General features: G+C 48.3%; 1 protein-coding gene across 7 annotated transcripts in view; it reads right to left on the minus strand.

The window, feature by feature from the left end:
* FBXL18 (F-box and leucine rich repeat protein 18) overlaps positions 1-13,799 on the minus strand; it is a 46,513-nt gene that overhangs the window by 13,955 nt on the left and 18,759 nt on the right. For 4 of the 7 annotated variants that reach the window (XR_008821179.1, XR_008821180.1, XR_008821181.1 and 1 more), the window contains exons 5-6: positions 1,957-2,037; positions 1,249-1,403 (exon numbers count right to left, since the gene is read on the minus strand). Coding sequence is in view for 3 of the 7 variants with exons in the window: in XM_056334159.1 (XP_056190134.1) it covers positions 8,244-8,400 (157 nt within the window). In the remaining 4 variants the exon portion in view is untranslated. Of the gene's footprint in view, positions 1-1,248; positions 1,404-1,956; positions 2,038-2,363; positions 8,401-13,799 lie in introns of those variants that run through there. The other 3 variants (XM_056334159.1, XM_056334157.1, XM_056334160.1) reach the window with 1 other exon arrangement.

Below are 13,799 nucleotides of genomic sequence, written 5' to 3' on the forward strand. Positions count from 1 at the left end.
CGGTTGGGCAGAAAATGGAGGCAGCGGGGTGGGGAAGGGAGCAGGGGACAGCCACTGCCCCACCACGTGGCACTTCGGCAGGGAGGGGAAATCATTAACAACCCAGACCTGCACGTACAGGCCTCCTTGCCCCTTCACACAGCAAGCCATGGCAGGCACAGCCTTGCTCGCCACGAGCAGGTCCTACCCTCCCCTCTGCACACAGCTGGGTCTGGAGGACGAGGAGGATCTCGAAATGGTCTTCTGCACATCTGCAGGCTGCTGTCAGCCTAAAGGTCTCTGATGGCCCAGGGACTATCGAGCATCTCTGGAGGTGCAGGGCTCCAGCATCCTCATCAGGAGACAGGCAGGAGAGAGAAAACCCACAGTGCAAGCCAGTAGCCTTCCCAAACTTATTTTTTCTTCTCTTTAAATGCATCCTGGGTTGCCGTGATCTAGTCTGAGGCACTTGCCCAGCCTCCTCCTCCCCCACAGTGAGCAGAAGTGCCTCTTGCCCCCTCCCCCATCACAGAGATCAATACTTTCCTAAATAATGGCTGTATAGATAAGGGCAAAACCAAAACCACACTGAGACATCCAAGTGGTTGCAGGAGATCTCTCCCCCTGCCAAGCTCTTCACCCTCAGCTTTTCCACACCTCTGCTCCGGTTTCCCCTCCTGGAAACCGCGTCGTGTCGCTCCTTGCCAACAGATAAGCTGGCAGAGGGCACAAGATCAGTACTGCGCGGGGAGAGGGTTGCTCTGCACAGGCCTTCCCCAGGTTTCCTCCCACCCGTGTACCATACTGACCACGGCCCTCTCAGCCATTTCCCCCTGAAGTCCTCCTCTGGCACTGTTAATGCTGAAACCCCACGGCAAGTCCCAGCGATAAGTTGGAGACTTAGCAGAGTCCAAAAGCACATTCTTTCCTCAGCCTCCTCCCTCCTTATCTCTTTCCTCCCTCCCCCAAAAACACATTTAGATAAAAGTTATTGGAACAATAAAATCCATAACTTAAACACAAGCGCAGGAGAGATGGAGGGAGGGTCTCCATTCCATGCCCTAGCGAGCAGACCTGCCAGAAAAGAAAAACAACAGAGAGCCCATGATCCCCTCTGAAATAAAACCTGGCGCGGGCCCTTGGAGCACTGCAGGGCAAGACTGTAGCAGACGTGCTCTCCTGCAGTCCCACCCCGTGCCCTGCACAGACTCACTCACCTTCTAAAAACTGATCACACGTCAATTTTGAGTGATCTCCCGCTTCACCTACCTGGGGTGAGTTGATTTAATCCTGTGGGTACATGAGCTGCACCATTTTCCACCAAGCTGCTCCTCTTGCATGTTTGTTTTGTGGATTTTGTAAAGCCAAAGTAGACGTTGCAAGTACCTGAAGCCCGGGTTCCCCATGGATCACTATCCGGCACCCTAAAAACAGCAACACAAGAGATGGTTCAATAGGATATGCGTTTTCTTTAGCACTGACCAGCCCTTCCACACAGGCGAGCCCAGCAGCTGGTGCTGCCCCAGCTGTATCGTGCACAGGGCTGTGGTCTGGGACATCCATCCCAGTCCCCTCCACCCCCCCAACGGTGGCGATACGCTTTCAGCCACCACCGCAGCCCCCCAGGATCCAGGGTCCACGCGTCTGCCGTAGCTACAAGGGCAGAAGTGCTGCTGCCAGGGCAGGTTAATCCCTGCAGTTTCCTTCGTCACAAGCAGCACTACCTGCTTCCACCATACCAGCTTCCCCTTCCCACAGCCGCAGCCACCCCAGCTCCACTACATCCATGCAGTTGCGGGGGCATTAATAGAATTTTGGCCACCCCCGTTCACGTTTAATCCTTGATTTCAGCGCTTGGCTTCACGCAGAGAAGCGGTGCCGACCCAGCCTGCTGCCTGAGGTTGGGGCACGGCGCAGGGTATACCCTGGGGTTTCTCAGAGTAACGGACCTTCTGCAAGTCACTTGGGTTCACTTACCCTGGGATAACTGTTGTTCTGTCCCACAGCAACACGGCTCAGCAGTGGCGTGCTCCAAGGCCCATGGAGGAGAAGCATTTCCTAAACACAAAGCAGCTCCTTCTTTAACCTGCAGCTGAGCCCAGAGCCACAAGCACCAAGGTGCGGAGAGCAGCATTGGCAAACCTCAGACCTGGGGGAACAGGGCTGTAAACCCCATTAGCACCGCTCAGCCCAGCACTCCCAGCGGGTGACACTTCCACTGCTCCCAGTCCAGACTGGGGCTACACCCAGGCACGTCCCTGCCCATGCAGCAACTCACCCCACATTGCTTAAACTTAAAATGCAACGCCAAAGCGTGCCTCCTAGGAGGATGGCTTTGGGTTTGGTTTTAGAGGGAAATCAGAGGCAGAAGGCAACAGCAGAGACCTGGTTCAAAATCCGTTTCACTCTTTATTTGAAGTTTTACATGCCACCAGCGTACATGAAAGTTGCACATTCAGAATTTGACTCACTACTAGAACAAAGGGCCAGATGCAAACACAAGTGTCAAACGAGCGCACAGATGGAGGAGCCCAAACCGAGGAGCTTGTCAGTATTTGCGACCAGGCTGTGCCACATCCTAATGGCACTTGAGGCCTCAGAGGCGAACCCACAGTTTGGAGGGCCACCTCCCTTTGCCATCTCCAGGGCACTGGTTGTGAACTGGGTCTCCTCTCCTAAAGCAGCACCGTTCTCCTGCAACAAGCTAAACAAGCAGCTTTGGTAACATCTCTACCAGAACCGAGGGTGTTTGGAGACCAACTGCCCACTTAATGCTGTTCTAAATTCCCCTTTCTATCAATGCCAGCAGTTTTTACAATGAGAAACAACTTCCACCCGCTGTTTATAGGGAGAGACGACAGAAATAGGGACTCTTACACTGACATTTTATTTTCAAAGAAAGTTTTGATAGAAAAACATTTTCCCCAGCAGCCTTGGGCAGGGAGTTGCAGCTTCCACTTCAAAGGACAAACTTCAAAAACAAATCCAGTGTCCTAATGGTTTTGTGCTACATTACTTAATTGTCATACAGCTAATTAGCAATGCCTGATTTCACATTCTCTGTACATAGATGAAGTTCACAAAAGAAGGGGCTACTTAAAACAATAAATAAAACAAGGCACCAGGCAGCCAGACTCCGACAACATTAACATAAAACGTTACACTTCACCATTTAAAAAACTGAAATTAAAACCCCATCATGATTAAACCTATATTGATCTCTCTTCCTTCAGATCTCAGAGCTTTGAATCTCTGCAAGGAAGGGGGGAGAACGCAACGCAGGAAGCGGGGGCTTAGTGTGCACGTCTGTGTATGTATTTTGCCAGCATGCAGCAGAGATCTTTAAAATTCTAATTATTTCCCTATCACCAAGTAAGATCGGGATCAATAGATGGTACAAACTGACCCCTTTCCTCAAGTGTCAGGGGGAAATTAAAAAAAAAAGAAAGGGGAGGGCGAAACAAGAGCGTCAGAGGTCAATGCCACAAAACAATAGATATTGATGTCTCCATTCATTTCAAACAGCAGAAAGGTCAATGCCTCCCTTGCTTCATGTTTTATGGCTGAAATCCTGCTGCTAACAGCAACAATGTTAGTAGTCAGACCTCATCCATCCTTTTTTATTATTATGATTATTTCTAACCAGGTTAGTCATTTTGAAAATTTGACGAAAGCTGGGAAGCAGCAGTGGGGGGCAGGGTAGGAGGAGAAGAGGGGAAGCTGCCCTGGAAATTGATGGAAGGGATGGTTTCCATTAGTTTTCGAGCCTGCCTGTCCCCCTACCTGTGCTCCGTTTTGTCCCTTGCTGCCCCCTAAAAAATGAAAAGGGCCTAAGGCAACATCCCTTCACTATTAATCATTATTCCCTGTACAACATCCCAATTGGTTTCTATGGAAATGATTCTCCTGCTAGAGTACCCCGGCTGCCTGCGCATCTAATCAAAGAGGCAGGAGAGCTGCAATGGAAGGAGATTTGCTCCTGCAGTACCCAGGCCGGCTCACGGGGCTCCCTTGCACGGGGCTCCCCGCAGGCAGGGGAGAGGAGCTTTGGCTGGACACGCTCCCCTGGGACCTGACGAGGGGGAATTGCATCTCCCTCAAGCAGCCAAAACAACCCTTCCGCACCGATTAACTCCACAAACGGAAAAGCCCCACATTTCTGCAGCCGTGGGGGATGTAACCCATCCTCAATAAAGGCTGCTGAGGGAAAGTACCCAGCACCTCACAGCGTACAGCCCCATTCCTGTACGTCACCCCAGGACTTTCATGCCTCTGAAGATCAGCAAGGTGAAGGGACAGATCCCGCTCTGCTCCCCTGGGTCTCAGGTGCCTTGGCAGAGGAGGCGGCAGTCATGCAAATAAACGTGAGCAGGGTTGCTGCTCTGCTCCTCAGCAGCCTGCATCAGCAGCCCCAGCCCTGCCCTGCCCTCCCAAGGGAGCACATCCTCGTCTGCAGGGGAGCGCATTTTGCACGCCTGCAAGCTCCCTTGCACGAGGCAGGTGAGCCCTCCTCCCCTTGCACAAGTGGGGAAACTGAGGCCAAGTCTCACAGTGCATGTCTGGCCGACAGGTCAAGGTATACGACGCAGTCCTGCCCTGCTTCCTTTCACTGCCATCCCTTCCCCTCCTGCCGAACCACTTCCCTAACAGACAAGCGACTGCAGCCCAAGCCCTCCTGAAGGAAGAGGCCATTGTCATGCAGTCCCCCTCCCAAACTGAGCAGCAGATACACTGCCATTTTCTAAAGAGACCATGAAATCAGCTTTGCAAAACAGCTGAGGAAGCAACCCTTTAACCTACAGTCCTTCTACAAAACCTACTGAAACACTGATGAATTAGCCCCACCAAATTCCCCGCAACAAAACCACTGTCACTCTCCAGGTCTAGACCCTGCCAGCCTGCAGGAACCAAGTGTCACTTTGCTAAACAAGAGTTTGGACATCAGCAGAGCAGCAAACAACTTCTGATTTTACATGTTAATGGCACTTGTCCCAGAATATCTTTGTCCCAAAGGAGCACGGACACCTTGCTGGTGGTCAAAGCAAAGATTTCTTCTGCAGTCCCCAAAGATCGAAGGTCTGATTTGCAGTGCAGCAAGAAACATGCCAGCAGGGACTGGGAATCCAGCAGAGGCACTCCCTGCAAGAAGGGCACCTTCTGTAATTGAATTCATTTATTTTAGACTACGGACAGTGGCATCAGCAGGCTCAGAGATGACCTCATTAGATGCTCACAGATAGCAGGAGGGAGATTTCTGGAGAGATGGGGACAGAGTCCAGAGAAAAGGAGGGGGAATTTCATATTAAATAAAAGCTAGGAACAAAACACCCATCTCCCTGTTCTCCTCTCCTCTTCTAATGCTGCACGCCGGAGTCTTGGTGCTGAGCGGGCTCCGAGTCCCATATATTGCTCTGCTCAGAACATATGGTGCTATGTTTAATAGCCCAGCTCTGCCAATTGGGGACTATTAGGGTGGGTTCTTTTCCCAGTGTAAATGTTGCAGAATATAAATTGTAATTAACACCGATGCCAAAATAGCACTTAGAGAAAATAAGCACATTATTAACATCTGGTGAATCCTGCATGGAGTGCAGAAGCAGCGGAAATTCTCACTCACCATGAGAGGATTTGTAGTAGAGATACTGAGCATTGGCCCAAAGTTGGGGGGTTGGGGGTGGAAGGAGTTTTTAGCTCTTCATTTCTATTTGTGGTGCTATCTTTATTACCTGTAGGTGACCTTTCCTAGCCCCGATTATAACGGGTAGCATTTGCATCAGGACTTCTGACCTGCTTGTGTGAATACAGATGTCTAAACATCATACTCCAGGCAGCAGAATAATGCCGTTATAAAACATGCCTGATTGCCTGCCCCGATCTAGCAAGACACCAGGCAGATGGGTATCACTTTGCCAAGCAAAAGGTACGGCATGTTTCATGGGGTTACTCTAACCCCCAAGACCAAAGGGTTAACACCACCATTAAGCAGCAGGTCTTTTCTGCGTACCACTGTCCCCCAGCCCAGATTTTGCAGCAGGGCAGGAACAGGCAAGCTGGCGGTTCTGCCAAACTCTTGCCCATGCCACAGCGTGCACGTGGAGGGAAATCCCTGCTGAGAGTCGGAATGGCCTCCTGTAGCATGTACCAAATGTTGGGATTCCTCCACAGGACAGAACAGGTCCCCTCAGGCATCAGAGAACTGGCTCCATACCCTCAGCCTTCTCTCAACCCTGCCCTGAGGCTAGAGGCACAAGGAGGAGAAAGCAGCTTTACTAATTTTTCAAACAAGGAGGAGAAAGCAGCTTTGCAAACACTCACTGCCTAACCCTTGCTTATTTATTCGAGCAAAGGAACACGGGCAAAAACTAGGCAGACCTGAAGTGGCCTGAACTGGACAAAGCAGTGGCTCATGTTCCTACCAAAAAGTACATCTGATTTGCTGAATTGAGGGAAGAAGGACAGAAGAAAGCTGTTGGAAAGGGAGGGAGGGGTTCAAACAGGCAAGTAATATGACAAGAGGTAGAAAGAATGACCTCGTTGGGAGATCAGGAAAGAAAACAGTGGCAGGATGCCAAGAGCAGGGCACCAGCTCCTCACACTCACCTGCAAGGTGCCTAACCTAAGGCTGAGTCTCAAATACTTGAGGAGTGATCACAGCTCAGCTGCAGCTGTTCCAGAAAAAGCACAAGCCAGCCTCACCACCTTGTTACAGGCTACAAACCGGAGACCAGTGCTGGCACCCTGTCCTGAGTGGGGAAGGGAAAGAAACTCAGGGCAGACAGCAAACGCATGCAGGGGTTAGTTCTAGCAATGAACAGAGTTGTGTTAGTAGAAGGCTAACATTAACCTGCTCATTAACACTGTAATCTATCTGAGCACAAGTGTTACCCCAGTCTGGGCCAAGACTTACACCAGCAAGACAGATTTCCCGGCAGGTTCACATGTGACTGACGGAAAAGTAAGGAGGGAAAGTCTTCCAAAGCTGGGAGATGCATTTTACTCTCAAATCTATTCCATCAGACCAGGCTTCCTATAAACTGATAGCAGAAAACCGTTTGGGAGATGGCATCTTGTGCTGAAAATGCCGACAAAGGAGATGGGGACATCATCTTTGGACAACACTGGGCCTCCTCAGAAAAGCACTGCTCAACTCATTAGCAAGTGTCTAGGCGGAGAAGTTAGCTCTGGTTGATAGCTGTTTTGCATCAGACTGACCCACTGTGCTACTACAAAATACTCCAGCAGAAGGGAAATCCAACTACCGCCCAGAACCGTGGCTCCAGGAACTGGTAACTCGGCTTTTGGTACAGCTGTCTGATGCTTTCAAAAGTGCTCAGTAAATAAGGCAATATGAAAGTGATCCAGACCACTACTGACGCCTGAGGAAGTTCTGTGGAGCAGAGAAGCTGACTGAAATCACACTGTGAAAATACATCATAACATCTCTAAAATTAGCATGAGCTCAAGGCATGGGATCTAAGGACAGAACTGGAACACTACATTCCCATCTACACTGCAAGACAGACTGCATTTAAATCAGATCTGAGCCTCAGCTTATTCACTGTAGGCACCATCTACCCTAGGACAAGGATTTCCAAAAAAGCTGAGAACTTCTTCCACCAGACCGATGGAAACAGCATCAGCAAGAACATACCATGATCGAGGTGCTAATGAATTAAATTTGTTATTCAAAAATAAAAGAGAGTCCTTGTGGTACTTCTCAATCAAAAAAACCCTTTAAATATCTGATTGCATGTGCGTGACTACAAATGCATATTTGTAACACAGAAAAGATGTGATGCACTTCAATTGAGCAACACATTTTTGTGCCTCTTAGCTGGCTCAGACTTTCTACTTTGCCAAAAATAGACCAAAGCAAAGAATGATTTCCACCAATATCACAACGCACACTGCCAAAGTACACAGGGGTCCTTAGGAAATACACCAGGCGACACAGGGGAAAGAGCATTGTTAAGTCAGTTTCTCTTACCTTTAACTTCAGTAAAATAACAAAACAATTCCTATCAACTGCAAGGAAATACTCATCAGATTCCAGAAGCCTTTGAGAGAGGATTTTCAGATGCAAGCGCTATCCAATAGATGTTTTCCCACTGCAAAGGACCAGCTTTTTTTATTTTACAATTGCACCTATTAAAAGTGATTGTACAGCATCTAGCAAGGTGGCCAGGAGCTGAAGATGGGAAATCCAGGCCAACAAAAAGCTATTTCATGTGCTCACTCTGACTGTCCTTTCCATGCTGTGACAGTCACCACCACAAGTTGGGAGGTTCCTCAGCCACTCTGCTTTTAAACAAGGTAATTTCATCCAAGTGCCGCATGGGGACATCTCTGATGACCTCTGTCAAGTCCTCATGAAGCAGAGGGAAAATGACGACATTTAATGCAGGACGGTCCGCCTGGAAACTAAATCAGACACAGATTATTAGCCAAGGAAAAATAGGAATTCTCCTGTGCAAGAGAAGGGGATTGCATGTATATAGATCATGCAGTGGTGAGGGCAAGGGTAGGTTGGTTGTTCGGAGCAGGCAGGGACAGCTGGAAGTCAGGGTTTCCCACTCTCCTCTCTGTGTGTCAACGGGGAGTGCAGGCTGGGCTTGCACCCCTTTTCAGTGAGTCTGTTGAGCTGGCACAAGCCCAGACTGGGCCCATCATGGGGAGGGAGGGAGCAGTTTTAAAAAATTAATAGATAATTTGCAACATACAGGTATTCTTAGGGGAGCAGAGATCCTAAGAGCTCTGCCCAAACTGGGCAAGGTGCTCAGAGATAACAATTTAAACCCCCTACAAACCAGCAGCAAGTAGCAGAGCCATTAAGAAAACCAGGCCAGAGCAGTGCCAGGCATTCCCTGGGGACTGAGCCTGGGATTATCACTTCAGGCTGGGTTGTTCTGCATGCAGAGTCTGCACTCTGCAATTAGAGCACAGGCAAGTTTAGAAAGCTCAGATCTGGAGATAAGCATTTAAGTGTGCACGCACAAGCACGTGCATGCACACACACACACACTGCAGCCTCCTTTTTAATCCCAAATTGCATAAAACCTGTCTTGGCACCACAAGAATTTGCCTTAACAGAAACACACACAAGTATCCCTGTTTGCCACTTGAGTTCTGGGTTCCAGTTTCTGAATCTACAGCCTCAGTCTTTCGGTCCCCTCTTAGAGAAATCTGCATTCTCCTCCTGCCCTCCTAGCTCCTCTTGCCAGCATCACACCACGGGGTCTTGCCTTCCAGCACACATCTTGGAGCCTGCAAGTGAAAGGCCTGACACAACATGAGAGAGGAGAGGCAGGGTTGTAAGTACAGAGCAGAGCAAGAGCGCACCAGGTAAACCATCTATGCAATGTAAAAAGAATCAGACAAAAAAAAAAAATCCCAAGTACCCATCAGCAAGTACTCTACATGATAACAACCTGGTGAGTAAGGGAACAAGGGGGAAGAAAAACATTATTACTCAGTGTAGCATAACAAGAGTTCAGTCTTTTAAAGCTGGGGGGTAAAGGGAAGTTGCACTATAGCTTCAGAATTACACACTTGAGATTAAAAAGACTTGTGACTATTAGCCCCATGCCACAAAGATGCTTTCCAAACCATGTGACAAGAGCCAGTTCATTATCATTCTAAAGGAGGCAGGGTCAAACTGGCAGCATCAGCCCCTTGAGGCTGAAGCAAGTTGTGTTGAGTTGAAAGAGAAGTTCTGCTCGACACTGCTCAACAAACTTCTCTTATACTGATGCACGTCTGGAAAATTTCCAGCTCTGAAACAGCCAGAATTCTGTCAAACAGAGGGGGAACGGCTGGATATTTGGCTGCTGGAAACACATATGAAAATCCCAGGTAGCAATACAGCCAGCTGAAGAAAAGGCCACGAGAGACTGGCATTTCCCAGGAGACAGAAAGGTTATTCCCATCCACAAATGATTTGGAGCAGCGCTGCCAAAAACATAGCAGAGAAACTCCCATTCCAAGGCTAGTTGCTCAGTCCCGGTGGATTAAGTTAATTTGCCTGAACCTAAGTAGCTGCAGGAGTAAGGATTTCCAGCAACAAAACTACCCGGGGCAATTTTCAATCTCTCTGCATCACAGACCTGCCCTTCATGCCTCATGCCTAAGGGCTGGCAGAAAAGGACACTGCTCCTTCAGTGGATCTGGGGGCGTGTGTAGTGGCCACACAGTTTCTCACTTCCACAGCACTGCCTGCAAGAAATCAACCAGCAAATAAGCACTGATCTGTGAGGCAGTTGGTAAAGTCTGCAGTGAAATTACATAAAATACAGCAAATGTCTCTTTGATAGTCCCTCCTCTGCCTCAGCTCTTCATGTTTCTTATCCAACACCACAGTCCTGCAGAGAAAATCACGTTAATAGACCAGGTTTACTGACATTCAGCTAGGAAGAAACAGCCATCTCCCCAAGGCAAAGAAACCTCTGCTTCTTTCTTTGTATATAGACTCTCCCAAATTAGATCTGCATGCTGCCTTCTCACCGTATACAAAATTGTAGTTTATAAGCAGCCTTTACATGTAGCTATAAAAATGAGAACCTAGACAAGTTTACATGACAATCTGCCACCAAGACAACTGAAAAGCCCCAACACAGTAAGTATACCTTCCAAAGAGGCTGGATTTATATGAGAGGTTTGAACTCGATCTTAAAAAAAAAAAGAAGAAAAAAGAAAAAAAGAAAGCTTTGTAATTTTCTCCCCCCCTCAACAGGAAACTGTATGTTACTGCAAACCTTGTAAATTCCATACCCCAGCAAGTTGACGCCGGAGAATTCTTTCCATGTACAATTTGCGTGATTTAAGAAAAAAAAAATCAAATGCACATGGTTCACTATTATTCTCAGCTAAATGTGCGTGCAAAGCCTCTCCTTTAACTGCCTGTTAAAAAACACCCTGATTTTAACGAGCAGCTGTCATAATGTTAAACTGGGATTAGCAGATCCCAAAAGCAGACTCCCTCTACAATCTATGCTCCTTTAGTCCTTCCCCGGAAGGCAATTCCTTTCTTCATACACCTGTCCAGGTGGGCTAGATTAAGTGAGAAGCACTTAGAGCACTAGTTTGAAAGGCCCCAGGCATGGGGAGGAGATAACAAGAAGGGGAAGAGATTGAGTTAATGAGTTGCAGAATAGCTCCTGTAATCTTCTTGACGGTTCTTTCCTCATTCCACACCTGGATGGACTTCAAACTCAATCCACCTCTGCAAGCGCATGGCTTGTAAAATTAAAACCCGAAGGACAGAGAAGGATGTCGACCCCAGGAGACAAAAGAGCTGCAGTTTCAGACATGAAATCCTGCTTTTTTTCCAAGGAAAGAAGCCAAGGATATGCTTACTTGCTCTCTCCTACAAAACCTCCAGACTAAACTCATCATGATTAATTAAATGAAAGCAAGTTTTCTAGGCAACTGACTAGCAGCCCCTTCAAAACAGATCCTTTAATCAGAAACAACCACTGGGATAACAAAGAAAATACCCACCCCCCCACACACACATATATTTTCCAGCATTGCCTCTGGTCCAGCAGACTCAACACCAAACCAACTACCACCCAGTGGGAACTTTTACAAGGAGGTCTCTGAAATGTGTCCTCATTTGGATGTGGACACATAGCGGGCCTGACTTCAGCAGCTGACTGGAGTCATTCACGGAGCTGGGAAACGAACAGTGAAACGCACCCCTTGTCACAAATTCCTCCTGGCATCAGCAAAGGTATAACCTCACTCTACAGTTTGATCTTGAGCGGGCTGCAGGTGGCTGAAAGGGTTAATGGCGCTTTGTTATTTGCCTCCAGAATTATCCCAGAACAGGTGTGGACTGGACACAGTAAGGTTATTTTCAAGTGAACAGCTTGGTAAATAGCCTAACACTACGGTCTCAATTACTTCCAACCAGTGTGGCAGGATCCAATATGTAGGTCAGGGACAAAGTCAAAAAGAAAGAGAAAAACTCCAAAGCCAGGCTGCACTTTGATCAGATTTCCTCGATTTTAGCAAGACAAAAGAGTCACTCCCTGGAATGCAGTTATCTCCTGGCAAACACTCTCAGCATGTGTTTTCAGACATACTTCTCTAGAGAGGCCGGCGAGTCCCCAGGACTCCACCTGCTGATAGAGCTAAAGGGCAGCCCAAAGCCACAGGAGAATGTCACCAGCCAGCCTGTAACGATGGATTATGCCCCCCTGCAACTCTGCACCACAGACCCCAGAAGACGACAGCTCCACTGCGTTAGGTGCTGCTCAAACTTACCTTCTCCTACTCGTAAGGAAAGGATAAGGCAGTATTTGGGACTGAAGGATGTATTCCCCCTTGAGATTTGCCAAGAAACCTAAGACCTACACCAAATTCAGGCATTTCAGCTCATCCCACTTCACAAAAGCTGGCAAGCAGGAATAAGGGCACACGAAGTGGTATAGTTAAGCACTGGCAACAGAAGGAGCACACACCAGATAAAATGAGGAAAAACAGTACCAGGAGTGGATCAACACCAGGTTTTTGAACTCCACGAACTGAGATGAGCTTATGGGAAAAGAGGCTCCGGAGAAGGAAAGTAAGGAAGTAAACCAGGAGAAGCTTGGTTTGGGGGAACAGAGCAGATGTGGACTCCGATTTGCATGACTCTCACAAATGCAAACCAATGTCTGCTGCAGTCACACACCTTCTGTCCCCTCCATTTAAGACTTTCCCCACAGGCTGGTGAGCTGCTACTGGAGAGGCACAAGTTTCCCTAGAGAAGAGAATTCAGACCAACTCACATTTTGCCCTGTACGCAGCTCTTCCACCTACAAGCACAAAACCCCTGTTAATCCTCTGCCAGGCACAGCGTAAGTCTGTTTTCACTGGAAGACTTGCTCACATCTGAAAGTTCAAATGTGGCATCCGTCTTGAAAGCTTCAGCCAGCATACCTGAGCCAGGCTGGAAACTCCCATCCCTGAAGCATGGCACAGCAGAACAGAGGAAGAGCCAGGACAAGCTGGAACAGCTGACAAGTGGCATGACCCAACATACACACACACACTCTTCTCACCTTTTCAGGGAAAGCCATACATACACTTAAAATTTGTTCCACTGGCTGTGCCCTGAACTCAGTACCAGGGAACTGCGAAAGCTCTCCTTGCTTACAGAGACTACCAATAGCATAAAATTAAGCTTTTCCAGAGCATCTTCCAAGCCATGCCAAAGAAACTGCGGGTAGGATTCCCCCCAGGCCCCTTCCTCTGTGAGCAGGGAGGACCCTTGCCCCCCAACTCATCTCCCAGAAGCCTCTCAAGAGGGGTCCAAAGCCCCCACATACTGACTCTAAAGCAGACCCGTTCCTTAATGCCATTCTCACTTCCAACCCTACTGGAGTACCAGCACGGAGCAGACTTCATTTTCAAACCTCAGAAATGGAAAGTTGTGATTCCTCAGGTTGCTCTTAACTCCACACAATGAGATATTTCCTCCATAAAGTGTCTTCCTTTAAGGGTGTCTTCCACGCCCTCCTGTCTAGAGACAAACTGGCATTCTCCCAAGGTCTGCGATTTCCCCCACCTTAAGACCCACCACTGCAGCCTCCACCCTGAGACAAAGGGACGTAGCTAAGACTCTGGAAGTCCTTCACACACAACACTGCCACTCTCCCATTATCTTCCATGCAGCATCCTCTACCACCGCATTGTGTCGTGGGCAAGGAGCAATACACATCAGACTCACCCCGAGAAGAGACAAATTACAGAGAGAAACCACAGAAGCAAAACGTAAGGCACGAATGACACCGTGCTACTTCTGTAAACTGAGGTTTATATCAAACATGCTCGCAGAC

This window comes from Falco biarmicus, chromosome 4 (genome assembly GCF_023638135.1).
Source record: "Falco biarmicus isolate bFalBia1 chromosome 4, bFalBia1.pri, whole genome shotgun sequence".
Classification (NCBI taxonomy): domain Eukaryota; kingdom Metazoa; phylum Chordata; class Aves; order Falconiformes; family Falconidae; genus Falco; species Falco biarmicus.